General features: G+C 46.1%; 2 protein-coding genes across 11 annotated transcripts in view; one reads left to right on the top strand and one right to left on the bottom strand.

The window, feature by feature from the left end:
- The first annotated feature begins 8,399 nt into the window (after window positions 1-8,399).
- On the top strand, window positions 8,400-13,373 carry STAR (steroidogenic acute regulatory protein). Its single transcript, XM_032838000.1, has 7 exons — window positions 8,400-8,517; window positions 9,642-9,755; window positions 10,053-10,180; window positions 11,431-11,589; window positions 11,734-11,918; window positions 12,506-12,599; window positions 13,081-13,373. The coding sequence occupies exons 1-7, from the start codon at window positions 8,454-8,456 to the stop codon at window positions 13,192-13,194; spliced, it is 858 nt and encodes a 285-aa protein (XP_032693891.1). The 5' UTR covers window positions 8,400-8,453; the 3' UTR covers window positions 13,195-13,373.
- Window positions 13,374-17,988: 4,615 nt separating this feature from the next.
- Window positions 17,989-25,543, bottom strand: part of ASH2L (ASH2 like, histone lysine methyltransferase complex subunit) — a 28,878-nt gene continuing 21,323 nt past the window's right edge. For 9 of the 10 annotated variants that reach the window (XM_032837915.1, XM_032837920.1, XM_032837918.1 and 6 more), the window contains 5 exons: window positions 25,111-25,304; window positions 20,749-20,841; window positions 19,401-19,499; window positions 18,588-18,647; window positions 18,292-18,493 (listed from right to left, as the gene is read on the bottom strand). In XM_032837915.1, the coding sequence (XP_032693806.1) occupies window positions 18,386-18,493; window positions 18,588-18,647; window positions 19,401-19,499; window positions 20,749-20,841; window positions 25,111-25,304 (554 nt within the window). In that variant the 3' untranslated portion in view covers window positions 18,292-18,385. The other variant, XM_032837917.1, reaches the window with a different exon arrangement.

The following is a 25,543-nucleotide window of genomic DNA, read 5'->3' as shown; positions in this document are numbered from 1 at the left end:
GAGGGAGATAAACCATAAGTGACTCTTAATCTCACAAAACAAACTGAGGGTTGCTGGGTGGAGGGGGGTTGGGGGGGGGGGGGGTTATGGACATTGGGGAGGGTATGTGCTATGGTGAATGCTGTGAAGTGTGTAAACCTGGCGATTCACAGACCTGTACCCCTGGGGATAAAAATATATGTTTATAAAAAATAAAATTTAAAAAAAAAAAAAAAGGCCTGCTACGAGAGCAGCTCCATCCAACTTCCTTTCCCATTAGGAGCCAGGATTCCCAGTGAGGTACACAGAAGGCATTCTGGCCGCAGATGCTGCAGGCCGGAGCCCAGTGCCTAAACAGTCCTCCAGCTTTAAGCGAAGGCCGAGCCTGCTCGTAATCAAGGGAAGAGGAGCAACAGAGAGTAGTCTGAGCAGTCGCCTTGGAGGTAATGTGAGCTGAGCAGGAATGTCATCCGTGATACAAGCTCATGTGCAGGGGCGCCTGGGTGGCTCAGTAGGTTAAAGCCTCTGACTTTGGCTCGGGTCATGATCCCAGAGTCCTGGGATCGAGCCCCACATCAGGATCTCTGCTCAGCAGGGAGCCTGCTTCCTCCTCTCTCTCTCTCTCTCTCTCTCTCTCTCTGTCTGCCTCTCTGCCTATGTGATCTCTGTGTGTCAAATAAATAAATAAATATTAAAAAAAAAAAAAAAAGCTCATGTGCCACACGCTCTACCAAGGCAATTGGTTCCTAAAGGTGACCCTTGACAACATAGGGGTTAGGGATGCTGGCCCCCCTACACAGTCAGAAATTCCTATGTAACTCCTGACTCCCCAAAATCTTAACTAAGAGCCTACTGTTGACTGAAAGTCTTGCCAATAACAAACAACTGATTAACATGGGGGCGCCTGTGTGGCTCAGTCAGTTAGGCATCCGGCTCTTGGTTTCTGCTCCGGTCATGATCTCAGGGTCCTGCAATCCAGCCCTGCACTGGGATTGAGCCCTGCATCGTGGGGCTCTCTATGCTCAGCAAGGAATCAGCTTGAGGATTCTCTCTCCCTCTCCCTCTGCCCCTCCTTTCTGCCCTTCTCTGAAATCATCTTTTAAAAAGTCATAAGAGAAAATACATTTACAGTACAATACTGTATCAAAATACGCACCTGTAAGTGTACTTGCGCAGTTCAAACACATGCTGTTCAAGGACCGACTGTACCTTAAATCCAAGAGAGGTCAGGTTTTTGCTGGTGAGACTGAACATGAAGATAACTGGGCCCGCCGAGCAACCAACAGGATTAATTAGTAGAGATCATTGGGTTGAATGTGGAGATGTCCTTCGCTGCAGACAGATGCCCAGGTGTGAAGAGTGGAGATACTTGGTATAAAAACGTCTGGAAGAGCATCCCAGGGAAACATGGGGTTGGGGGTGGGGGAGGACTTGTCAGCGGTGCTGGAAGGAAAGAACATAGTCTTTAGCCTGTTTTCTCCCAACTGCAGTGCCCCCCATCTTACGGATCACCTTCCAGCACTACCACCCCCCAATAAGGAGAGCAAGAGCCGGCTTTTAAGAACTAAGCAGCTCTTATATCCAGTTAAGTGAACCAAGATCGAAAGTAACTTTTACTATCCCCTTCCCAACATCTTCTAGCCTGAAAGAATTAGAAAACCGGCTTCAGGAAATGGAGTGTATTTGTTGTTCATCTGGCTGGGTGCACCTCGGCAGGACGCCCCTACCGGTATCCTCCTGGGTTCTGCCTGGGCTCCCTTGAAGCAGAGGATGAAATCAAGTTCTTTTCTTTCCTCCTACCTCATTTCACTGCTCTGCCTCTTTTCCCTACTCAGCCTATACTGTACCCATTCTCCTTTTTTAAAAAGATGTTTTTCGGGGTGCATGGGTGGTTCAGTCCGCATTGTCTGCCTTCAGCTCACGTAATGGTCCCAGGATGGAGTCCCACATTGGGGGTGGGGTGGAAAAAAAATCTCTGCTCAGCAGAGAGTCTGCTTTTCCCTCTGACCCTCCCCCTTCTTGTGCTTGCTCTCTCTCTCTCAAATCAACAAATAAAATCTTTTTTTTAAAAACGTGTTTTTCCTAACTCTAGCCATCCAGAGGTTGCTACCACTTGGCTGGGAATGGCCTTAGATGCTGCTGCTCTGGGCAGCCAGCTAGCCCATAGCAAGGACAAAAAGGAAGAGCAAGGACTCAATGTATCTCAAGGTCAGGCATCCAGATGGCCTGGGAATTTATCTGTAAGACCAGATTTTATTGACATACAATTTATACACAGTAAAACCTCCTCTTTCAATGCACAGCTCTATGAGTTCACAACTGCCTATAGTTATGTGCCCACCACACCTGCCCCTTTGAATTTAACTTCTTCCTCCTTCCTGGCCCCTGGCAACCACTGACCTGTTTCCTGTTGCTATAGTGTATGTTTGCAACTAATACAAAATTTTCTTAAAATACTGTACAGGTAAAAAAAAAATTCTGGAAAGTTAAATTCAGCCCACCTGTGTTCCATTTATTCTTCTGGTTTAGGCTATTCCAAAAGGCAGAAAATTTTGTGTACCCTGCCCAAATCTCCGGGCAAGAAGACCTAAAGCCCGGCTCACCTGCAGTGATGGAGAGTGAATGGGGAACAAGAAACAAAATATAATCTGAGAAAGTCATTCATCGCCCTAAGTTTGTTGATGACTACTATATGCCAGGATTGACAGGCTATGAGAGGCAACTCTTGGTCCAAGCTCCAGAGAGAAACACGAGGGTTGTTTTTTTTTTTTTTTTAAGATTTATTTATCCAGTTACACACAATTAATGAATTATTGAACATTACATTGAAACTAATGATGTACTATAAGTTGGCTAATTGAATTTTTATTTTTAAAGAAATTGTGTAGCAGTCTGTATTTTTTTTAAGATTTTATTTATTTATTTGACAGACAGGGATCACAAGTAGGCAGAGAGGCAGAGAGGCAGGAAGGGAAGCAGGCTCCCTGCTGAGCAGAGAGCCCGATGTGGGGCTCAATCCCAGGACACTGGGATCATGACCTGAGCTGAAGGCAGAGGCTTTAACCCACTGAGCCACCCAGGCGCCCCAATTTTTTAAAAATTTTAAATTTTTTTCTAAAGATTTTATTTATTTGACAGAGAGGTCACAAGTAGGCAGAGAGGCAGGCAGACAGAGAGGGGGAAGCAGGCTCTCCGCTGAGCAGAGAGACTGACATGGGGCTCGACCCCAGGACCCTGAGACCACAACCCGAGCTGAAGACAGAGGCTTAACCCACTGAGATGCCCAGGTGCCCCGGCTAATTGAATTTTTAAAAAAAGTATGTGTGAAAGCAAAACAAATAAATAGTAATAATAAATGCTTCTTTTTTTTTAAAGATTTTATTTATTTATAATTTTTTTTTAAGATTTTTATTTATTTGACAGACAGATCACAAGTAGGCAGAGAGGCAGGCAGAGAGGGGGGCGGGAAGCAGGCTCCCTGCTGAGCAGAGAGCCCGATGCGGGGCTCAATTCCAGGACCCTGAGATCATTCATGACCTGAGCTGAAGGCAGAGGCTTTAACCCACTGAGCCACCCAGGCGCCCAATAATAAATGCTTCTTAAAAAAGATTTGCTCATCCATTTGAGAGAGAGAGAGGGAGCATGAGCAGGAGGGGCAAAGGGAGAGAGACTCTCAAGCAGACTCCCCACTGAGCATGGAGCCCGACTGGGGCTCAATCTCACAACCTTGAGATTGTGACCTGAGATGATGACCCGAGCCAAAACCAGGAGTCAGACACTCAACCAACTGAGCCACCCAGGTGCCACCAGAAACATGAGATTTTTAAAGGTTTAGCTGTGTAACCAAGAGACAGACCCGATTGCCTGGCTTCTTCATAGCTGTCTGAGGTTGGTCAAGCTGCTTACCTCACTGCCTCAATTTCCTCATCTGTAAAATTGGCCTAAGAATAGTCCCAGCTCCTTGGGTGATGGTTGTAAGGATAAAGTGAGTTAATACATGTGAAGAGCTTACAATAAATAGTGCCTGGCCCAGGCGGCATGCTCAGTGTCAGCTACTATCATCTGCTAAATCGCCAGTGTGCGCCAGACTCTTGGGAGTGACTCCATACCCTCAAGGAACTGTACAAATAAGGACGCCTTGTGAGATAATGGTGACCAACTCAGGTTATGGAATTAAGATACTGACAACATAAAATGTACTCTAAAGCAAGGTAATCCATAATCACCTCAAGTCCGATGAGTCAAACTTGCCTTAACTTTCTGCTGCCTCCTCACAATGCCGCCTTGGGAGGAAAACACTGCGTTCTTTCCATCCTAAATGGATGGAAAGCAGTCCAGGATTTGCCCTCCCCTCCAGGCTGACCACCCTTAAGAGATGGAAGAAAATCAGTATTTATTGAGAATGTGTGAAGTACCAGCCTCTATACTTTCTGAACATTTATTAAACATTGATGCGGTTATGAATTATCTAGCACTGTGCTGAGCACTAGGGGTTTAAAAACTTGCAAAGGATCCAAGTTCTCATGGAGTTTACAGGTCCTTACGGAGCTTATGGACATGCAAAAAAGGGGGACCTGCATGTGTGGGGATAGGGAGTATATAAAAAACCTCTATCCCAGGGCACTTGGGTGGCTCAGTAGGTTAGACATCTGCCTTCACCTCAGGTGGTGATCCCGAGGTCCTGGGATCAAGCCTGAAGTCAGGCTTCCCACTCTGCAGGGACCCTGCTTCTCCCTCTCCCTCTGCTTCTCCCCCTGCTTATACCCTCTCTCTCAAATAATTAAATTTAAGAAAATCTTAAAAACAAAACCTCTGTATCTTTCTCCCAATTTTGCTGAGAACCTAAAGCTACCCAAAAATAGTAGTCTTTTTAAAAAGGGGTGTGTGGGAGGGAGGGGCGGGAAGGACAGTGGTCTTACTGATACTGTGATACACTTTTATCAAGGGGGCCCACAGGAAAAATTACCGAATTCTAGTTAAAGAGCAGAGCAAGGTGGGGCCCAAGGGGAAGGCTTGAGGGCAGGTGATGCTGTGAGTTAACTGGACTAGAAGAGGGTGTGCACGGGGCAGACAGCCCACAGGCCCCAGAGAAGACAGCCAGAGTGGGAGACACCGGAGGACCCAGAGATTGGGCTAAGAAGTCGACTTTCTCTTGTGGGCTCCTGGTGTATTGTCACCTGATGGCAGCCTTCCCACCACCCTGAGAGGGTCACACAAAGGAAAAGAAAAGGACAATATACCCCGGTTTCACAGATCAGGAAGTTCAAATGGAAGCAGTGAGTGGCTGGGAATCGTGAAGCAAGAGACAGATGGGGGACCTGGGAGCCCGCTGCAGTGTAACACCTGTGTCCTCCACTCCCCAGCCTCCCCACACGGCCAGCCCAGCCTCTCGGGTGGCGACGCAGCCCCCACCCCTGCCGCACCCCTCCTCTGAGCCAGGGACCCAGACAGCTCAGCCCAGCACTGCAGGGGAATCTTCCCGTGCCCCCCCACCCCGTACTCCACCTCCCACCACTCCTTACAACGTGCTATGGAGCAACCCTTGGATCCTTTCTCTGGGCTGCTGGCCAGATGCTCTTCCCGGAACACACACCCCATCCTCCATCTCAAACCCAGCAGCTCCTCACTGCACTTTCCATGCTCGGCTCAAATGTCCCTTCTTCCTAGAAGTCTTCCCTCCCACTCTGCCCTCCCACTGTGTGGTGAGGCCCTCTGTACTTCTCCTGGGCTCCCCTGCTCTCCTCCTCGGCCACATGGTTCATTTTCCCTCTCAAGGGCAGAGCCACACAGTGGACACTCAACAAAGGGGTGTTGAAGGAATGAGGGCTCCCAAACCCTGCCTCTCTCCCCCGCCCACCCCCACCCACCACTCTGCATCAGTCTGAGCCCCACCTCTGGTCGTCTTTCTCCCTGGCCTGCCTTGGCCACCCAGTCTCCTCCCCTGGGGCCTCTGTCCTCCTCAAAAAGCAAAGCCAGATACAAATGACATCCAGAGCCAGAGGAAGTTCCAAACCTGACTCCCCACCTTACTGCTCAGAGGGACAGTGAGAGTTAACTGCTCATTAGTCCTGGAAAGGATGAAGAAGGGAAGATGAGGGCCTTGGCCTTGGGGGAGGTCACCAGCACCCCTCCCTGAGTCAGTGGCAGCTCTGACATCAGCAGCAGCTGATGCTCGAGTCTGCCATCTCCCCACCCCAACTCCTCCCCGCTTACGGTGGCCATAACTCTCCCCAGGATGGCAACAGTGGGGCCTTGAACATTATCTGCGTGGACTGTTCCATAATAAGCCCCTCCCACTCCCCACCACCTCCACTGAGGGGCACATGTGCTTGAGGGCTCACGTGTCCCCGTGAGGAGGAGAAGCCAGGGGTAGCTGCTACCCAGCCTTCCCAGCCTGCCCTCTGTACCTTCTCTTCCAGCCGTGAAACGTTCAGGCCTCCCATGCCTCCGCAGGGGCCTCTCCCTTTGGTGCTGTCTTCTCTGGGACTCTGCAGGGGCTGGAAACAAAGCCTGCAAGCTAGTTTCCTCAGCCAGAGAAAGAGTTACACCCCCCACCTTCCCCAGTTGGTCACTTCATAGAGAAGGAGCATGAGCCTGCTCTATGTCCTGCCTGAGGCTGAGTGTGTGGAGGGGGGAGAGGGGAGTGGACACGGCGCCTGCCTCAGTGAGGAACAGTCCCATGGAAGAGACAAGAAAACACACACAAACCATTATACAAATCGGGACCCCAGACGATGTACCCCGCCAGTGGCAGTGATAGTAAGAATGTGAGACAGGGGAACAAGCCATTCCAGAAGGTTGGGGCGGTCGAGGAAGGCTTCCCAGAGGAAGAGGGCCCACAGTGGGCCTTGAGAAATGGGCCAAGGGACCTCTGGGCAGCCACTGCTTAGAGAGGAGCCCAGGACAAGGACCCCTGGATTGCTGGACCCTTTCCACTGCTCATGAGGGGCTGATGGAGGGCGGGGCGTGGGACTCTGTTCTGCGTGGGCTCTGGGCACCGGCCAGCTCTGAGCTCCTATCCCTTTCATCCTTCCTGTAGTGAAAGAGACAGCAAGAGCCAGTGGGGGTCTGCTACTGCTCCCCGCTTCGTAGGCCTCCCCTCCCTGCCACCTCCCATCCAGTGGTGACAGGACACAGAACTTTCTCACAAAGAAGGCAGGCCCTGGGCCAGGGGCCACATAGTGTGATTCTCTTGACCCCCAATATTCTTGCTGGGTGAATCTAGCTTAAAAGCAACCTCAAGTTCAATATTTTTTTCTTTTTTAAAGATTTTACTTATTTATTTATTTGAATGAGAGAGACAGAAATAGCTACAGAGAGCATGAGCAGGCAGGAGAGGGAGAAGCAGGCTCTCCGCTGAGCAGGGAGCCCAATGTGGGGCTCCTTCTCAGGACCCCAAGACCATGACCCGAGCCAAAGGCAGACACTCAAGACTCAACTGACAGAGACACCCAGGTGGCCCCTCAAGTTCAATATTAAAGGGAAAAGAGTTTGTTAGAGACCAGGGCAACGCTTCTCAAAGAGTACCATGCAGTTCACAGGGTACCTGTGTAGCAACCACCTGGGAAATTTTTTTAAATACAAGTTTTAGGGCCTCAATTCTAGACCTGTTAAACTTAAGAGTTTCTGAGGCTGAGGGCCAGAAATCTGCATTTTATTTTTTGATTTTTTAAAAATATTTTGTTTATTGGGGCAGCTGGGTGGCTCAGTCAGTTAAGCGTCTGCCTTTGGCTCTCAGGGTCCTGGGATCAAGCCCCTCACATCAAGGTCCCTGCTCAGCAGGGAGCCCGCTTCTCCCTCTCCCTCTGCCTGCTGCTCCCCATTTGTGCTCTTTGTCATAAATAAATAGATCTTTAAAAAATATTTTGTTTATTTATTTGACAGAGATCGAGAAAGCATGAGTAAGAGCGGGAGAGGGAGAGGGAGAAGCAGACTCCACACTAAGCACAGGACCCCAGAATCCTGACCTGAGCCATGGGCAGATGCTTAACTGACTGAGCCCCCCAGGCGCCCCCAGAAACCTGCATTTTAAACAGTACACCCACATACTCTTTGAAAACCAGTTGGATAGTGTATGCTTTCTTCCAAAGGGCCTTGACCTCAGCGGCTGCTTTCTCTCCTCGCTCCATCCACTGCTCCTCTGGCACCCGCCTCCTGGGCTCCTGTCTCTGCACCCTCCTTCAGGCTCCCTGCAAGTGGCCAAAACCACAGTGTGAGGCAATCCTTCTACCCTTGACCCCTTCCTTCGCACAGCGAGCAGTGGCTTTTTTTATCTCCGGATGATGAAGTACAGCCTTCAGCTGGCGGGCATTTAAGACGCAGAACCCTTGGCTGGTCCCCAGCCACAGCTGCAGGACCTAGAGGCAGACCTTGACAGGCTCGGAGGGGAAGGAGGGTACAAGCAGAAGAAGCCCAGGCAATAGCAGCAGTGGCCACAGCACCGCGCCCCTGCCTCTCCCCACTGAGTGGACACCATGCTTCTGGCCACATTCAAGCTATGCGCTGGGAGCTCCTACAGACACTTGCACAACATGAAGGGTGAGCTCCCCGGCCTCTGGGGTGGCCCCGTGCTGACCCAGAGCACTCAGGCAGTGTGGTGGTGTGCGAGACTGGGAGTGGGGGAGGGAGCCGGCTGCTCAGGCGCTGATCCCACTTGTGCCTCCTGTTGGGGGAACCTGCACAGGTCTCTTTCCTTCTGGACCGCCCTGTTTCCCAGGAACAGTTGGGCTGGATTCTAAGACGCTTGTGTCCCTCCCGGATTCTGTCACTTCTGCCCTTCTCTCCAGGGCTCCAATCTTTCCTGAGCTCTTCCTGACTTTGCCTGGATCGGCACCAAGGGTACCGGGAAGGACTGAGCCACAGTGCAGGGGTGGGAGTGAGCCTTGAGTCCAGCGAGCAGTGCTGGGAAGCCCGAGACATGGGCAGGGGGGTGGGGGGTGCAGAGAAGAGCAAAGTGAAGAGAGAAAGTGGAAAGCTGGAAGTCTGATTAGATTGTACAACGAGGAGGCAGAACTGGTTACCCAAGTGCGATTTTATAGAGCTAATCAAGACCTAGGGTCATCTGAGTCAGTCCCCTGCAGTTGTTGAAGGGCGCACAAACCAACCTCAAGTGCTTCCCAATTACACCGGTTGGAACCGGCTTCTGTTTCCATGGAAGCTGTGCTTGGAAACCCTGCACCAGCCCTAGACCAGCAAGACTCACCGCTCAGCTCACCGTGCTCAACCCCGAAGGGCAGGTTGAGCAGTTACTCCTGCAAAGGACCCCAGCTGCTGACAGCGACACAGACTACAGGGCATGGGGGATCTTTGATTCTCCTCCTGCAGCAGATTTTTTCTAGTTAGACGAAGCTTCTCTCTCTTTCGAGAAGAGAAGGAAACTTCAGCCGGCTCCGGTAAAACCCTGCGTCCAGGCAGGATGCGGCCTGGCCAGCCCAGCCCAGAGGGAAGATTGACTCTGGCCCCAGGACGCAGCCTGGCTGCCAGAGTAAGGGCTCTGGACAGGGAGATGACCTGGCGCTAATTTAGGTCCCCACTAGAGATCTGTGTTCCTGAGCAAGTCACCTCCCTCTCCCAGTGTTTCCTCATCTGTGGCAAGGGACTCAGTGGTCCTTCTCTAAGGGCGTTTCTCAATCCTAGGCAACAATTTCCTCCCTTCTCTGCAGGGCTGAGGCAGCAAGCTGTGCTGGCCATTGGCCAGGAGCTGAACCGGAGGGCACTGGGGGGCCCAACCCCGGGTGCATGGATCAGCCAGGTTCGGCGCCGGAGCTCTCTGCTTGGTAAGTGCTGAGGCTTCGGGCTTGTGCCAGCCAGTGGCAAATTCCCTCCAGCAACCCCACTTTCCCCTAACCCTAAGCTGGCCTTTCTCACTCACTTTGAGAGTTCCTGGAGTTCCTCAAGGCCAGACCCCCTGTTGGCTGCAGCTTTGTGTCTAACTTCGCCTGTAGGCTGCACCTTCTGGCTTTGGCCTTGGCTCTTCAGAGGAATGAGCAGATCCAGATGGAAGGGATGGAAGCAGTGGGTGGGGGAGGCCAGGGAAGCGGGAGCAAGCTAGGTCTCTCCTTGGCTGTGTATAGGTTCACGGCTGGAAGACACCCTCTACAGCGACCAGGAGCTGGCCTATATCCGGCAGGGCGAGGAGGCCATGCAGAAGGCCCTGGGCATCCTCAGCAACCAGGAGGGCTGGAAGAAGGAGAACCAGCAGGTAAGTGTGGGCCTGGAGGAACCCACGTTCCTCACTGTTCCACTGCCATCCTGAAGGCCTCAGGACTCCTTTCTCATGCAGCGGGTGGTTTTAATCTGAAAGTTCTCCTTTCCCAAGAATACATCCTCAGATACTCCCTTGGCCCATCAGAGACATCCTGGAGACTCGAGTTTGGGAAACACTGTTCCGGGATCCTTCGTTACCCTCCAAACACATTGTACACCCCATCTGGCAGAGACCATGCAGTGGGAGTTCTGCGTGCGTTAGAGGCCTGCACCAGCCCGGGTCAGAAGTGCTGGGGCCGGGACATGTTGTTGCGGCTGATCAACCTGCAGGGCTGCTCTGGGTTCAGCCACAAAGGAGCTGCACGACAATACAGATGGCCCGAGGCCTTCTGGGTTTCTGGGCTCCTGCGTACTGCATCCTGACAGGGAACCGGTAATAGGCATGTGTTCAAGGCCACGGGCTCTACTGAGACTCTGGTGGCTCTGCCTTCCTCCAGAGCTTCTGTGCTGCCTATTGCCCTAAGTTCAGGTAAACCTACTCCTTCTTCAAGTTCTGAGTTAGCAGACCCCTGGTTTGGGAGTCAGGAAATCTGAGATGCAGGCCCCGCAATGGCCTGAGGCTAAGGGTCTCTGGGCCTACAGCCTTCCATTGTAAAATGAGCTATTGGACTGAAAATCTCTTTTTTTTTTTAATTTTTATTTATTTGACAGATCACAAGCAGGCAGAGAAAGAGAGAGGGGGAGCAAGCTCCTCGCCAAGCAGAGTCCGATGTGGGGCTCGATCCCAGAATCCTGGGATCATGACCTGAGACAAAGGCAAAGGCTTTAACACTACTGAGCCACCCAGGTGCCCCTGAAAACCTCTTTTAAGCTCCCACCCGACATTGGGTACGTGTGATTAGCTGGTTGTAGAGCAGACTCTCCCACTCCCAGGTTTGTCTCGCTCAGCAGCTTTGTGCTTCTGAGTCAAGCAGAGCCTTTTCAGTTGGACCTACCCACGCCCATCAAAACTTACCACCAAGAAAAGAGGGTCCAGGAGGAGGCAGGTTACCTCTCAAGGCTTCAGCAGATGTTCAAGGCTCGCAGCAAGAAAGATTACCGTCTTAATCAGCAGTGCTGTTAGGCTTCTTCATGCTTAGCTCAGACTTCTTTCCTGCCTTGCCTGCCTTGCCCATCTGTGGGCCCTAAGTGAGAGATCTTTTTCTCTGACCTTTATCCTGAACCTCCTCTTTTTGTCCCTGACAGACGAATGGGGACAAAGTGCTGAGTAAAGTGGTCCCAGATGTGGGCAAGGTGTTCCGGCTGGAGGTGGTGGTGGACCAGCCCATGGAGAGACTCTATGAAGAGCTCGTGGAACGCATGGAGGCAATGGGAGAATGGAACCCGAATGTCAAGGAGATCAAGGTGAGGAGAGTCCAGATTTGGGGAGGTGGGGCAGGAACCCTGGGAGCTCAGTCAGAAAGGTATGCAAAGAAGCTGCAAGCTGTGAGTGGTGCCTTTGCCCCAGCACTGGCTGAGTGGTAACTCTGGCTCCCTGTGGCCTGCTAGGTCCTGCAGAAGATTGGAAAAGACACAGTCATCACCCACGAGTTGGCTGCAGAAGCAGCAGGAAACCTGGTGGGGCCCCGAGATTTCGTGAGCGTGCGTTGTGCCAAGCGCCGCGGGTCCACCTGTGTGTTGGCTGGCATGGCCACACATTTTGGGGAGATGCCCGAGCAGAAAGGTGTCATCAGGTAATACTGGCAATCCCTCTCGGAACATAGGCTTGTGTTGTGATGCACCGCCAAGTGTGTGATGAATCCTCAGCTCCAAGAAACCAGGCCTTGATCCCTACCTTCAGCTTCCTGTTACATGGAAATATTATTTTTCCATAGCAGGGGAGGAAGACAAGTTTGGCCCCACATAGCCACTTTGTCCTGAATTTCCCAGGAAATTTAAGCACCTTAATAATTTTCTAGAACACATAGGGTTGAGGTTTAGCTGGTGTGTTCAGGTACAACCCTACTGGTGATCAAAATGTAATCCATACTACTCAGAACACAGCTGCTACCCCCATTTTCCAGGGGCCCCAGCCACTGCCCTGGACACTTTCTCTGGCATCAGCATCTTAAAGGCACCACGGGAGGCTGCCAGGCTCCACGTCCACCCAGCATGTGTTCTGATGATCTGGCAACCATGCCAACCATTACATATCACCCTTGGCAAAAAATATTTCTGAGATTGGGAAAAGGCAAGGTAATAGGGAAGTGTGGCTAGTATAACTGGTCAGCATAAAGAATTCTGCACGGTCCCCCTGACTTGACTTCTCTTCATTTGCCAGAGGTGAGCATGGTCCCACGTGCATGGTGCTCCACCCCCTGGCTGATAGCCCCTCCAAGACCAAACTCACCTGGCTGCTCAGCATTGACCTCAAGGTGAGGGGCACAAGACGGCTCAGTGTGCAGATGGTGGGGAGGAAAACTGGCTCTCACCCTCCCAGATTATCCCAAAAGGAACGGGAAAAACCCTCTTCCATTTTTAGATAGGCTGTTGGAGGGAAGAAGCTTGAATAATGGCCTGTTATTCCATCATCTCAAAAGCCTGTAATAGCTCCTCCCTTTTACCTCTTGTGTCACATTTCAACTCTGCAGTTATCAATTTGGAAAGAAGAAACTTAGGCCCCACAAGATACGGTCACTAGCTCAGGGTCACACAGCTGGGATGAGAGCAGTTCTGTGCTTCTTACACTGTCGGGACAGCAGGGCAGTAATGCAGTCTTCCTGGTCGACTCCAAGGTCACACCCATAAACAGAGCTGGAAGACCAAGCCCTAAGCAACTCATGTTTGTGATAGGGTACAGAGGTTTCTACAGTGGAACATTACCCATGAGATGGCCTAATTCTTCTTCTTCTCTAGGGATGGCTGCCAAAGACCATCATCAACCAGGTCTTATCACAGACTCAGGTGGATTTTGCCAACCACCTGCGCAAGCACCTGGAGTCCAGCCCTGCTCCTGAAGCCAGGTGTTAAGGACCAGCCTGCTTCTTCCAACTGTCCCTAGCTGCACTGGCTTGCATGCTCGTCAGGAAGATCTCTGCTAGAAGCCTACAAGTCTGTCTAAGATCTTCATCTGGGACTGTGGGATGGGGTGGGAGTGTATTTACAGTAGGATACTGGGACTCTGGTCAAATTTTACAACCAAGAAAATGGGGACATGGCTTTTAAGAGAAAGAGCTTTCTAACTTCATTCGGTGATTAGCTGCGAAATGAAGGTTAAGGGACCCCAAATATTTGTAAGACTTCTTTCTGGGCCCTTACACTTCTATTTAAAAACATCTTTAAAATGGTACTGATACAGGGTGTGAGGGTGCTAAACACAAGGACTGGGACCTTATGTTTTATGGGCTCATGAGCTCCATTCCTCATAGGCCATGTGTGTGGATGCAGCAGGGTTTGACAAAAGGGACTCCAGCAACCCTCTGCTCCTCTACCAAATAAGTAGCAAGCAGCACCAAAGAAGAGCAATTCCCCACAGCAGGTGCCTTTGAGAAATGTAGTCTAAGTTTTCTTGATTGAAAAAATGCAGAAAACTAATTAATCCCATTCTCCTACTTCTTCCATGAGCACCAGTCAGAATAAACAATCATAACTGACACAAAAACTTCAGTCTGTACCTATTTGTTTAAAAATTCTCTTTAAAAAAATCATTCTAGTAAACTGCAACTTTTTGATAAAGGAGTCCTGGACAAAGGTTTTTTTTTTTTTTTTTTTAAGATGTTATTTATTTATTTGAAAGAGAGACAGAGAGAGCACAAGTCGGGGGGAGGGGCATAGGAAGAAGGAAGGACAGAGGGACACCTGGGTGGCTCAGTCAGTTAAGCGTCTGTCTTTGGCTCAGGTCATGATCCCAGGGTCCTGGGATGGAGTCCCACATCGGGCTCCCTGCTCAGCAGGGAGCCTGCTTCTTCCTCTGCCTGCTGCTCTGCCTACCTGTGCTCTCCATCTCTCTGTCATAAATAAATAAAATCTTAAAAAAACAAAACAAAACGACAGGGCAGGACCAAATATGAGAGAATGAATGACGAAGTTGACTAGAAACAAATCTTATTATTTTCCCTGAAGAGAATGTTGAGATCTAAAAAGGGAACTGAATCTTTAGTTCAGAGCTAATTATATCAGCTTCCAGCCTGTTTCAGTGCTGCCACTTTCTGCTATTAACAGGTCAGTGTTTTACAATTTCCGGAGGAGATGGCTGAAAAGAGGTGCTATGGTGATAGCCAATTCCCCTTCCAAGATTCAGAGAACTTATGCTTTAAAAATATAAACTGGGATGGGATTATTTTGCTAACGTGTGTAGGGAAGGTGCAAAACCAACCCTTACCACTTGAAGCTTTTCCATTCTGGTTCTAATAGCATTGATGATTTAAAGCATTTGGAAATAGAGCCCTAGCTTATTTATTAAAGAGTTTAGCAGGAGTGGGAGTGCTGATATTTATTGAGCTATTAAAATTTTACAGCTCAGAAAAGCATTTTTTTATTATTTATTCTGATCATTTCCTAGAGTGATCTATTTTTAGCATAGATCACATTATTGTTGGGGCGCCTGGGTGGCTCAGTCAGTTAAGCGTCTACCTTTGGCTCAGGTCATGTTCCCAGGGTCCTGGGATCAAGTCCCACATCGGGCCCCCCGCTCCGCGGGAAGCCTGCTTCTCCCTCTGCTTGTGTTCCTGCTCTCACTCTCTCTGTCAAATAAATAAAAATAAAACTCACACACACAATTATTGTTTATCTATCTGGGAGCTTCAGAATGAGGGGGCATAGTTGTAGAAGTATTTCTAGAACAGAATTATCATCCACTCCCAGCTAAGAGAAAATGATTGTTTAAAGATGTCTGAAGCAATATACACTCTGGTTTCAGAAAAGGACAGGCTGAAAGCAAAACAGTGGCATTTTACCACATACCAGTGAAGTTTTGAGCTTGATTATGATTTGCCTTCTTCAAACCAAGCAACGGTGTCTTTGAGGGGACTGGGAGATATTTTCCCACTTGTTTAATTTTACATTGGAATAAAATTAAGTTGTCAGTGATGATCTGCTTAGAGGTCTCCATGAAGAGTGGGGATTCTATGAGCTCTCCAAACGAACCTCGAAACACACGTACTTTTAAATACAAACGGGCAAAATCATTACTTCTGCAACCTCTGATTTATGAAAATCCAATGTACAAAAATTTTATCATTTAAATGGAGAGTGGGTGTGCAAGTAACATGTGGTAATTTATATTACAAAGAATTTACCTCCAGCTTCCTCTAATGAACACTACCCTCAGTTGAAAACTAGAGCTACAATACAACCCAGGAATCACACTACTGGGTAGTTACTCTAAAGATACAAATGTAGTGCTCTGAAGGGGCACATGCACCTTATAGCAGCACCTCATAGCAGCAATGTCCACAACAGCCAAACTATGGAAAGAACCTAGATGTCCATCAACAAATAAATGGATAAAGAAGAGATGGTATATATATACAATGGAGTATTATGCAGCCATCAAAAGAAATGAAATCGGGCGCCTGGGTGGCTCAGTGGGTTAAGCCTCTGCCTTCGGCTCAGGTCATGATCTCAGGGTCCTGGGATGGAGGCCCGCATCGGGCTCTCTGCTCGGCGGGGAGCCTGCTTTCTCCTCTCTCTCTCTATGCCTGCCTCTCTGCATACTTGTGATCTGTTTCAAATAAATAAAATCTTTAAAAAAAAAATGAAATCTTGCCATTTGCAATGATATGGATGAAACTAGAGGGTATTATGCTGAGTGAAATAAGTCAGAGAAAGACATTTTTCATAGGATCTCTGATATGAGGAATTTGAGAGGCAGGGTTGGGGGCTGTGGAGGGTAGGGAGGGAAAAACGAAACAAGATGGGCTCGAGAGGGAGACAGACCTGTAAGAGACTCTCAATCTCACAAAACAAACTGAGGGTTGCTGGGAGGTGGGGGTGGGGGCTAGGAATAGGGTGGCTGGGTGATGGACATTGGGGAGGGTATGTGCTATGGTGAGTGCTGTGAATTATGTAAGCCTGACGATTCACAGACCTGTACCCCAGGGGCAACTAATACATTTTATGTTAATAAAAAGTGATTAAGAAAAAAAAAAGAACACTACCCTCATTCTCTGAGTTCTTCAAACTCTGATTATCCAGCTTTATAACCAAGTCTGCCCTTTAAGACCAGCCAGGAATGAATAGGTAGGTGTCCAGTGGTGACAGACTGAGTCTTTAGCCTATGATCATACTGACTCTGTTAGGTCTTCTGTGAAAAAATGCAAAATGGCCAAAACAGCCTGGATGATTCGTTAGGAGACAAATATATTAGTCAAAGCTATTGTGTTTTTTTTGGTTTCTAATCATTATGTCACCATACAGTACCATATATTAATTTTTGATGTAGTGTTCCATGATTCGTTGTTTGTGCATAACACCCAGTGCTCCATGCAACCCATGCCCTCCTTAATACCTATCACCGGGCTAACCCATCCTCCACCCCCTCCCCTTGAAAATCCCATTTCTTGGAGTCCATAGTCTCTCATGGTTTGCCTCCCACGCCAATATCCCCCCCTTCATTTTTCCCTTCCATCTTCTAATATCCTTCTTGCTATTCCTTATGTTCCACAAATAAGTGAAACCATATGATAATTGACTTTCTCTTAGCATAATCTCCTCCAGCCCCAACCATGTTAATGGAAAAGTTGGGGATTCATCCTTTCTAATGGCTGAGTAATATTCCATTGTATATATGGACCAAATTTTTATCCTTTCTTCTGCTGAAGGGCATCTCGTTGCCAAACTTAGCCAAACCCAGTTTGGCTTTTGTGGACATTGCTCAAAGCTACTGTGTTAAGACACCAATAGTCACTTGAGATTTGGGAAATTTCTTTCTTTCTTCCCCCTTCCCCTTCCTTTCTTTCAACATTTTATTTATTTATTTGATAGAGAGAGAGAGAGAGAGAGAGAGAATATCCCAAGCTGACTCCCCACTGAGCACAGAGCCCGATGCGGGGCTCAATCCTGGGACCCTGAGATCATGAGCTGAAATCAAGAGCCAGCCACTTAAGTCACTGAGCCACCCAGGCATTCCCCCATTAACCCTTTTATTTTTATTTTATTATTATTTTTTAAGATTTTTATTTATTCGACAGGTAGAGATCACAAGTAGGCAGAGAGGCAGGCAGAGAGAGAGAGAGGGAAGCAGGCTCCCTGTAGGCAGAGAACCCGATGCGGGACTCGATTCCAGGACCCCGAGATCATGACCTGAGCCAAAGGCAGCGGCTTAACCCACTGAGCCACCCAGGAGCCCCCCATTAACCCTTTTAAACTCTTTGAGATTCCGATTTCACAGGATAAAGACCATAGTTGGGTTGGCTGGAAAGACTGGAAGAAGAGGGCTTGGGATCGAGTCAGAAATGTGCCTGTCTTCCCAGTTCTGACTACCGTTCCTCAGACTGCCTACCTTGCTACCCCAGTCCCAAGAGGAATCCAATGTGAAAGGGAAGCAAAGTGCCACACACACTTGAAGACCAGTTTTATTTGGGAAGAATTTCTAATCGTTAAAGCTGCAAGCAAGTTTTTTTTTTTTTCCACAATTACAGTTCTACAGACCTAGTAGTTGCAGAGACCCCAGTGTTCAAAAATATTTCAAAATGAATAAAAACCCACATCAAAAGGAAAGACCTTTTAGATCTGGAATGTAGAGCCACAGATTTCAGGTGTTCTCAGATTCAAGCCAATTACTTCCTTGGAAATCAGAGAGGATGAACTCAACATCACAAAAAAAAAAAAAAAAAAAAAGAAAAAGAAATGTCTTTAAATAAGTTAGGTACTTGGACAAGATTATTCATTCGGTAGAAAATACAGCAAGGTATCAAGTCCCAGTTGGTGGGATACATTGTACAGCACCAGTTTCACAGGGAGCGCATGGGATCCGAGGGTCAGCAGCTGCTGGCATATGGCACACAAAATAGAAGCAGTCACCAGAAGTGGGCAAAGTGTTGCAGGGCAGGCAGTCTCTGCCAGTCTCACCCCCACTTTTCACTTGCTAATGGGAGACGCTCTGTGCTGCGGTATCTTTGGGAGAATGTTTGCAATAGTTAAAAAAACAAAAAAACAGATTCCCCCCCCTCCCCAATTTATTCCCCAGAAAGTCCACAGCTGCAAAGAAAGAGGGACCTGGTCAGGGTTCCCATGGCGGACTGCGCCTCCCATCCACCTCTGTTTCCACATGATATAAGACATCAGCCAGAGTATGTTCTACCACAGCGCCCCAGCCCATGTCACTCATCTGTGGGAAGAACAAGAAACAGAAATGAGGTGATGAGAACAGTGACAACGAGAAGTAACAGAGATACTGAGCTTGTGTCGTGACTGTTACTCACAGGGCGGTAAGTGAGATCCTTTGGAGGATACTTGAAGCATGGTCCAAAGTTAATGGAAACCTGTGACAGTTCAATTCAAACAGACATGAAAACACAGAAGAAAAGAGTGAAAAAGTTTAACGTGACACAGGAACTTTTTAAATGTAGCTATGACATTCAGGGTGTAGTGGAACAAATGAAACATTACCATTGCTAAAAGTGGTCAACACCCTAATGTGCATCGAAAATTAGATAACTAAAATAGACTTTTGTTGAGTTCTGTTTATAACCTAAAGATTTCCTTATTCTACTTAAATGGTGGTTACTGAGAGACTAAAAATACATGGAAACTTCCAGATACTACCTTTTCAAACCACTTAACCACAAAAACCTAAAAGGATCTGATGAGAGTCCCCTTCATACTGGATCATATTAAAAACAAAACAAAACAAAACAAAACAAAACACCAACAGCACAGTGTATGAAGTAACCAACAGTTACTAGCCAATGGTGGTGGGTCACCCAGACCTGTAACACCAAGCTGACTGGATTTATGTATATACTGCATATGCCTTACACTGAACAGTAACATTCGCCACACAGTACATTCAAAAGAAAAGTATGGGGCACACTAACTGCACAATCTTGTATCTATCCAAGCAAATACTTCCTATGACACCCAACTGTTTTTGGAACCGTCACAGCAGGAATGTATTTCCATCTCATTCAGGCTTCTCATTTAGACTTCTTTCTGGAACTCCTATCAATGGCTCTTCCAACACAACCATTCACCTATTTCAAGTAGTGTTCACAGGATGAACAGAGGATACATACCGTGCAACTCTTATACAGTGAGATGGCCGGAAAATAAACCCCCTCAAAAATATCTTTGTAGGCCACACCTTGATTGACACCGTTTTTATAAAATATTATCTGAAACAAAAACCGTGGTTTTACTTCAGAATTTAACAACGGAACAAACAAACTGAAAAAGAACTTACTTGGAGAACCTTTTAGCAGTGCGGTCACCATGCTGCTAATAATGTCTTCCAAGAACAGCATGTACCTTGCGCAGCAACAACAGTGTCTTACGCTTATAGAGGACTTCCAGGTTTTTCAGAGCATATTCACATGCACTAATCTAGTTGGTCTTCAGGTTTATTTGCTTTCTGAATTCCTATACTTATACTAAACTACTACTTATACCAAACTATTCGACTCTCTATTATTCGTTACACTGTATTTATAAAAATGAATTTTGTCTTCCACCAATTCCTTGGAACCATACCCTTGTGAGCTTATTCATTTGCCCCCTTCCCTCTCGCTTCTGTATTTCTCCTTTGAAAATCTCTTCAGATCTTCTGAGTTTCAGAATCCTCATTTTCTTTGTCCTTTTGCTTTTGAAATTATTCTAAATATTCTCTCTCAACCACTGTCTATGGACTTCAGAAAAGGCTTTTTCTGAAGTAACTTTCTCTGCCTGTTCTTCCCAGCAAGAGTGATAGTCTCCCAAGCTGGATTATCTGGTTGTATTATCCTTAGATCTATTAACTGTTTCCCTTTACATTTTCTCCCTAAAGACAACTGGAGCCCTACTTTATTTTCTCCTACATTCCCTTCTATCCCAGGATGTTTCGCAGCATTTTTATGGAAAAATGTCTCCCATTCAAACTTTTCTTCTGCCCTTTTCCTATTTTTGTCCCCCATGGCTGGTCCAGTCATGCCTGCCTTTATTTACGCTAGGACTTTGGGCAGACGTGTTTCCATCAACCTTGGAACAGGAAGTAGGGAAAGTTCTAGAGGACCCTGAATGAACCATGACAGCTCCTCCGCCTCTGGGTCACACAGCAACATCCTCTCCTATTCCGGTGTTCCTCCCTCTGTACTTGATCCTTCCTCTGAGAAGAATAAATATCTCCGACTTGCTTCCTCAATCGCTTGTAGATTTCCTCAGTAGGCTGCTGTTTCTACCCCTTTCTCTGTAGACTGTCCCTAAAAGAACCCTGATGAGGCCTATGAGAGCAGCAGCATGGTACCACAGGAAGAGCATAAACACAGCAGGCAGGAGAGGGAGCGCACTCTGCTGCCCTTTTGGGCCTCATTTTCCTCACTTTTATAATTAGGAAGTTGGTCCCAATCTTCAAAGTCTTCTAGTTCTCACATTTTTATGACCATGACTCACCTCACTATGGGGAGTCTGCTTTAAGCTCTTCTCTGCTTTATCCACAAAGTCTTTTTCCTCAAAATACAAATAACTCTTGAACTTTATCAAAGCCTTGAAAACCAAGAAAGAAAGGGGAAAAAAAGGAACATTGAAGCATCAGCTACATCATTATGAAATTAAAAAAAAAAAAGCCAGAGTCACACAAATAGCACAGAGTCCTTATGTTCTGCAACAGAAATTAAAAATCTATGTAGGGTTAGCTTTGCTAGATTTTAAACAACTATGTTGTTCTTAGAAGTACCAGATAGCACATAGTTGTTAAACATTTCAAAAAAGGTCTTTACTAAGATTTATGAGGAAACATACATATACACACTTTCGCCACAATAAAAATACCCATTAAACTAAAACTAATTCATAGTTTCTTCCCCTCAATAATCTCAGTGAAAGAAATAAGTTTACTGAGCCTAAAATCTCCTATTCTATAAAAACATTTTTCAAGGGCTACTTCCTTTCATCCGAGCTCCCAACCTGCTTCTCCTATAGGTGGTCTCTGGGTCATCCATTCTCTGCCGGTTCCCAAGAGCCCAACTATTCACTCCCAGGGAAATAGATGATATTAATTTTTTTTTAATTTGAATCTCTTAGCACATACATACATTAAACACAATAAGAAAAAAAAAATTCAAGAGATCTACCAGAACGTAAAATGAAGAGTATCTCTCTCTAACCATGTCCCTCAACACTCAAGTTTCCCTTTGCCAAAAGCAATCTCTGTTTCAGTGTCCTTGTATATCCTTCTAGAAAGTCTAGGCATATACTAGTATCTTCAAAATTAAACACACACACACACATACACAAACCCACCCCAGACAAAAACAAAAAGAAGCAAGAGGACTGATAATAACCCAAATTAAAAATTTACTCTAAAGCTGCAATAATCAAGACAGTGTGGTATGGCATAAAAATGAACAAAGAGATCAATGGAACAGAGAGCCCCAAAATAAACTCTACTTTCTACTTATAAAATCATCTGATTTTCACAAACGGCACCAAAGAAATGAGGGTAAAATTTTCAGAAACGGGTGCTAGAATAATTGGACACCCATCTGTACGGAAGAAAAATTTAACTTTGATCCCTACTTTACACCATACACAAAAAGTAATTCAAGGTGGATCAGAAACCTAATAGCAAAAGCTTAAACCATGTTTTCAAAGGAAAACATGGAAGAGTATCTTCTTGAGTGGAGGGTAAGCAAAGAATTATTAACTCATAGAAAGCAATATAACTGTAAAAGAAAAATTTGATTTCATAAAAATTAGAAATTTCATTTCATCAGAAGACACCTTTAAGAAATAAATTAGTCACAGACTAGGAGGAAAAAAAATGTACTTTTTAAGTAGGCTTCACGCCCTGCATATATGGCTTGAACTCACAATCCTGAGATCAAGACCTGGGCTGAGATTAAGAGTTGGATGCTTAACCAACTGGGCCACCCAAGTGCCCCCAAAAATATTTTTTAAAAAGCCACTTCTAGGGGTGCCTGGGTGGCTCAGCTGGTTAAACATCTACTTCTGGCTCAAGTCAGGGTCCTGGGATTGAGACCTGAGCAGGGAGCCTGCTTCTCCCTTTCTTCCCTAGCTTGTACTCTCTATCTTCTTTCTCAAATAAAACCTTAAAAATTAAAAAAAAAAAAAAGCCACTTCTAACCAAGAACTGTAATCCAATATATATATATTAAAAAACCCTCTATAACTCAATAAAAGGATAACCTGATATATATATATATATATATATATATATATATATATATATATATATTTTTTTTTTTTAAAGGTGAAAGATTTGAAGAGAAATGTTGCAAAAGAAAATAGATGAATGGCTAATCGGCACATGAAAACCTACGGAATATCATTAGTCATCAAAGAAATGCTAATTTAAACCACATGGGGACCCTACTATGCACCCATCAAAACGGCTAGAATTAAGCTGACAGACAACAAAAATGCTGACAAGGATGTGAAGCAACTACAATTATACATTGTAGCTGGGAGTGAAAAGAGTCCAGCAATTGCTTCTAAAACTAAATATGTAACTACCTTATGACACAGTGATTGCAATTCTAGGTGCTGACCCAAAAGAAACAATAACACATTTACAAAAGCATTTGTAGGGGCGCCTGGGTGGCTCAGTCATTAAGTGTCTGCCTTTGGCTCAGGTCATGATTCCAGGGTCCTGGGATCGAGCCCTGCATCAGGCTCCCTGCTCAGCAGGAAGCCTACTTCTCCCTCTCCCACTCCCCCTGCTTGTGTTCCTCTCTCCCTGTGTCTCTGTCAAATAAATAAATAAAATCTTTAAAAAAACAAAAACAGAAAAACATTTGTACAAGGAAGTTCACATCACCTTTATTCGTAATAGCCCCAAACTTGAAATAGCCCAAGTCTCCATCCATAGGGAAATGGAATAATCTGATCTAGTAATTCCATTACTGGGCATTTACCCAAAGAATAAAAAACACTAATTCAAAAAGATATATGCATCCCTATGTTTATTTACATTATTTATAATAGCCAAATTATGGAAGTAACCCAAGTCTCCATCTACAGATGAATGAATGGATAAAGAAGATATGGTGTATACACAGTGGGACATTACTCAGCCATTGCCATTTACATGGATGGAGCTAGAGAGCATAATGCTAAGTGAAATAAGTCAGAAAAAGACAAATATCATACGATTTCCCTCATATGTGGAATTTAAGAAACACAACAAAGAAAAGACAAAAAACCAGACTCAATGGTAGAGAACAAAATGGTAGTTACCATAGGGGAGGTGGGTGGGGGGAAGTGTAAAATATGTGAAGGGGATTATAAGTACACTTATCATGATGAACACCGAGTAATATAAGGAATTGCTGAATAACCCTATCATACACTTGAAACAAATGTAACACTGTATGTTTCTTACACTAGAATTTAAAAATATTTTTAAAAAAACAGGAAAATGGATAAACACACTGTGGTGTATTCGTACAATGGAATACTACCCTTGATTAAAGGAAACAAGCTATGGATACATGCAAAAACATTAAAGAATCTCAAAAGCATTACGTCAAACAATAAAAGCCAGATACAAAAGACGACATAGCGCATGGTTCCATTTACTTAAGTTTTTTTTTTTTTTTTAAAGATTTTATTTATTTATTTGACAGACAGAGATCACAAGTAGGCAGAGAGGCAGGCAGAGAGAGAGAGGAAGGGAAGCAGGCTCCCTGCTGAGTAGAGAGCCCGATTCAGGGCTTGATCCCAGGACCCTGAGACCATGACCCGAGCTGAAGGCAGAGGCTTAACCACTGAGCCACCCAGGCGCCCCTCCATTTACTTAAGTTTAAGAACAAACAAAACTAATGGAATAGGGGTGCCTGGGTGGCTCAGTGGGTTAAGCCTCTGCCTTTGGCTCAGGTCATGTTCTCAGGGTCCCATATCGGGCTCTCTGCTTGGCAGGGAGCCTGCTTCCTCCTCTCTCTCTGCCTGCCTCTCTGCCTACTTCTGATCTGTCAAATAAATAAATAAAATCTTAAAAAAAAAAAAAAAACTAACAGAATAAAATTATGTCAGGGAATAAGTATTTCAAGACAGTGGTTGGCTCTATAGGGATGGGAGTTGGGACTGATTGGAAAAAAGCATGAGAACTTCCTGGGGTGGTAAGATTCTAAGGTCTCCTTTAGGCCAAACTCAAAACTCAGTGAATATACACTTATTTTTGTACATTTCATTTTGTGTAAGTCTTTTTTTTTTTTTTTAAGATTTTTTTATTTATTGATTTGACAGAGAGAGATCACAAGTAGACAGAGAGGCAGGCAGAGAGAGAGAGAGAGAGGGAAGCAGGCTCCCCGCCGAGCAGAGAGCCCGATGCGGGACTCGATCCCAGGACCCTGAGATCATGACCCGAGCCGAAGGCAGCGGCTTAACCCACTGAGCCACCCAGGCACCCCATCATTTTGTGTAAGTCTTATATCAAAAGAAAAAACTAAATAAAGGCTGAACTCTAGCTAACAACACGTATCCTGAAATACATGGGCAGGAGTGCGGTATATCGATGGCTAGCATTCTCTGAAGTGCATTAAAACAAGATGGACGGACAGATGGGTGGGTAGAGGAATGAACAAATAACAGGTCAATGGCAGAATCTAGGTGATGGGTATTTGGACACGGACTTTAAAACTCTTTCAACTCTGTCTAAACATTTTTGTAACAAAATGTGAGAAAAACATGGGAATGGTATGTCAGTATTACAAAAAACACTCAGGCCACTGCTGCAGCGTTCAGTGGCAGCCACAGGTCTTCAAACCCGGGAATCTCTCAGGAGGACAAACTCACCTTATCTTTATAAGTATCAGGAAGTGACTTGGCTGTTTCTGTGTCTTCCGGAAGACTGATATAGAATCCTAGGACGTCTCCCTGTCCATAGCCAGAAGAGTAGTGTTTGCCAATTGACTGGTGGAACTTGGTTCCTTTTTTGCTCCGCCATGAATAGCTAAATTTATCATAACCTAAGGGAGCTTGAAGGTTACCTGTCCCAATAAAGACAAACAGGAAGTCAAAAGATTGCGAATCAACCCCGGTTTGCTAGAAGAAAAAATTGTACTCCTTCTCATTTTATTTTTTGTTTTTTGTTACAAAATTGCAAACCACCCCATCGTTCAGGAATTGAATTTTATGCCCCTCATCCATCAAGCTGAAAAGTCACAAAGCTCATGCAGATGGTGTATCCGTCTCTGCCTGCTGCGATGCCCACACAGCAGCTCCCACT

The sequence above is a fragment of the Lontra canadensis genome, unplaced genomic scaffold (genome assembly GCF_010015895.1).
Source record: "Lontra canadensis isolate GAN:19392208 unplaced genomic scaffold, GSC_riverotter_1.0 scaffold101, whole genome shotgun sequence".
Taxonomy (NCBI): Eukaryota; Metazoa; Chordata; class Mammalia; order Carnivora; family Mustelidae; genus Lontra; species Lontra canadensis.
The sequence above is the reverse complement of the archived record's forward strand: the minus strand, read 5'-3'. Positions and strand labels throughout refer to the sequence as shown.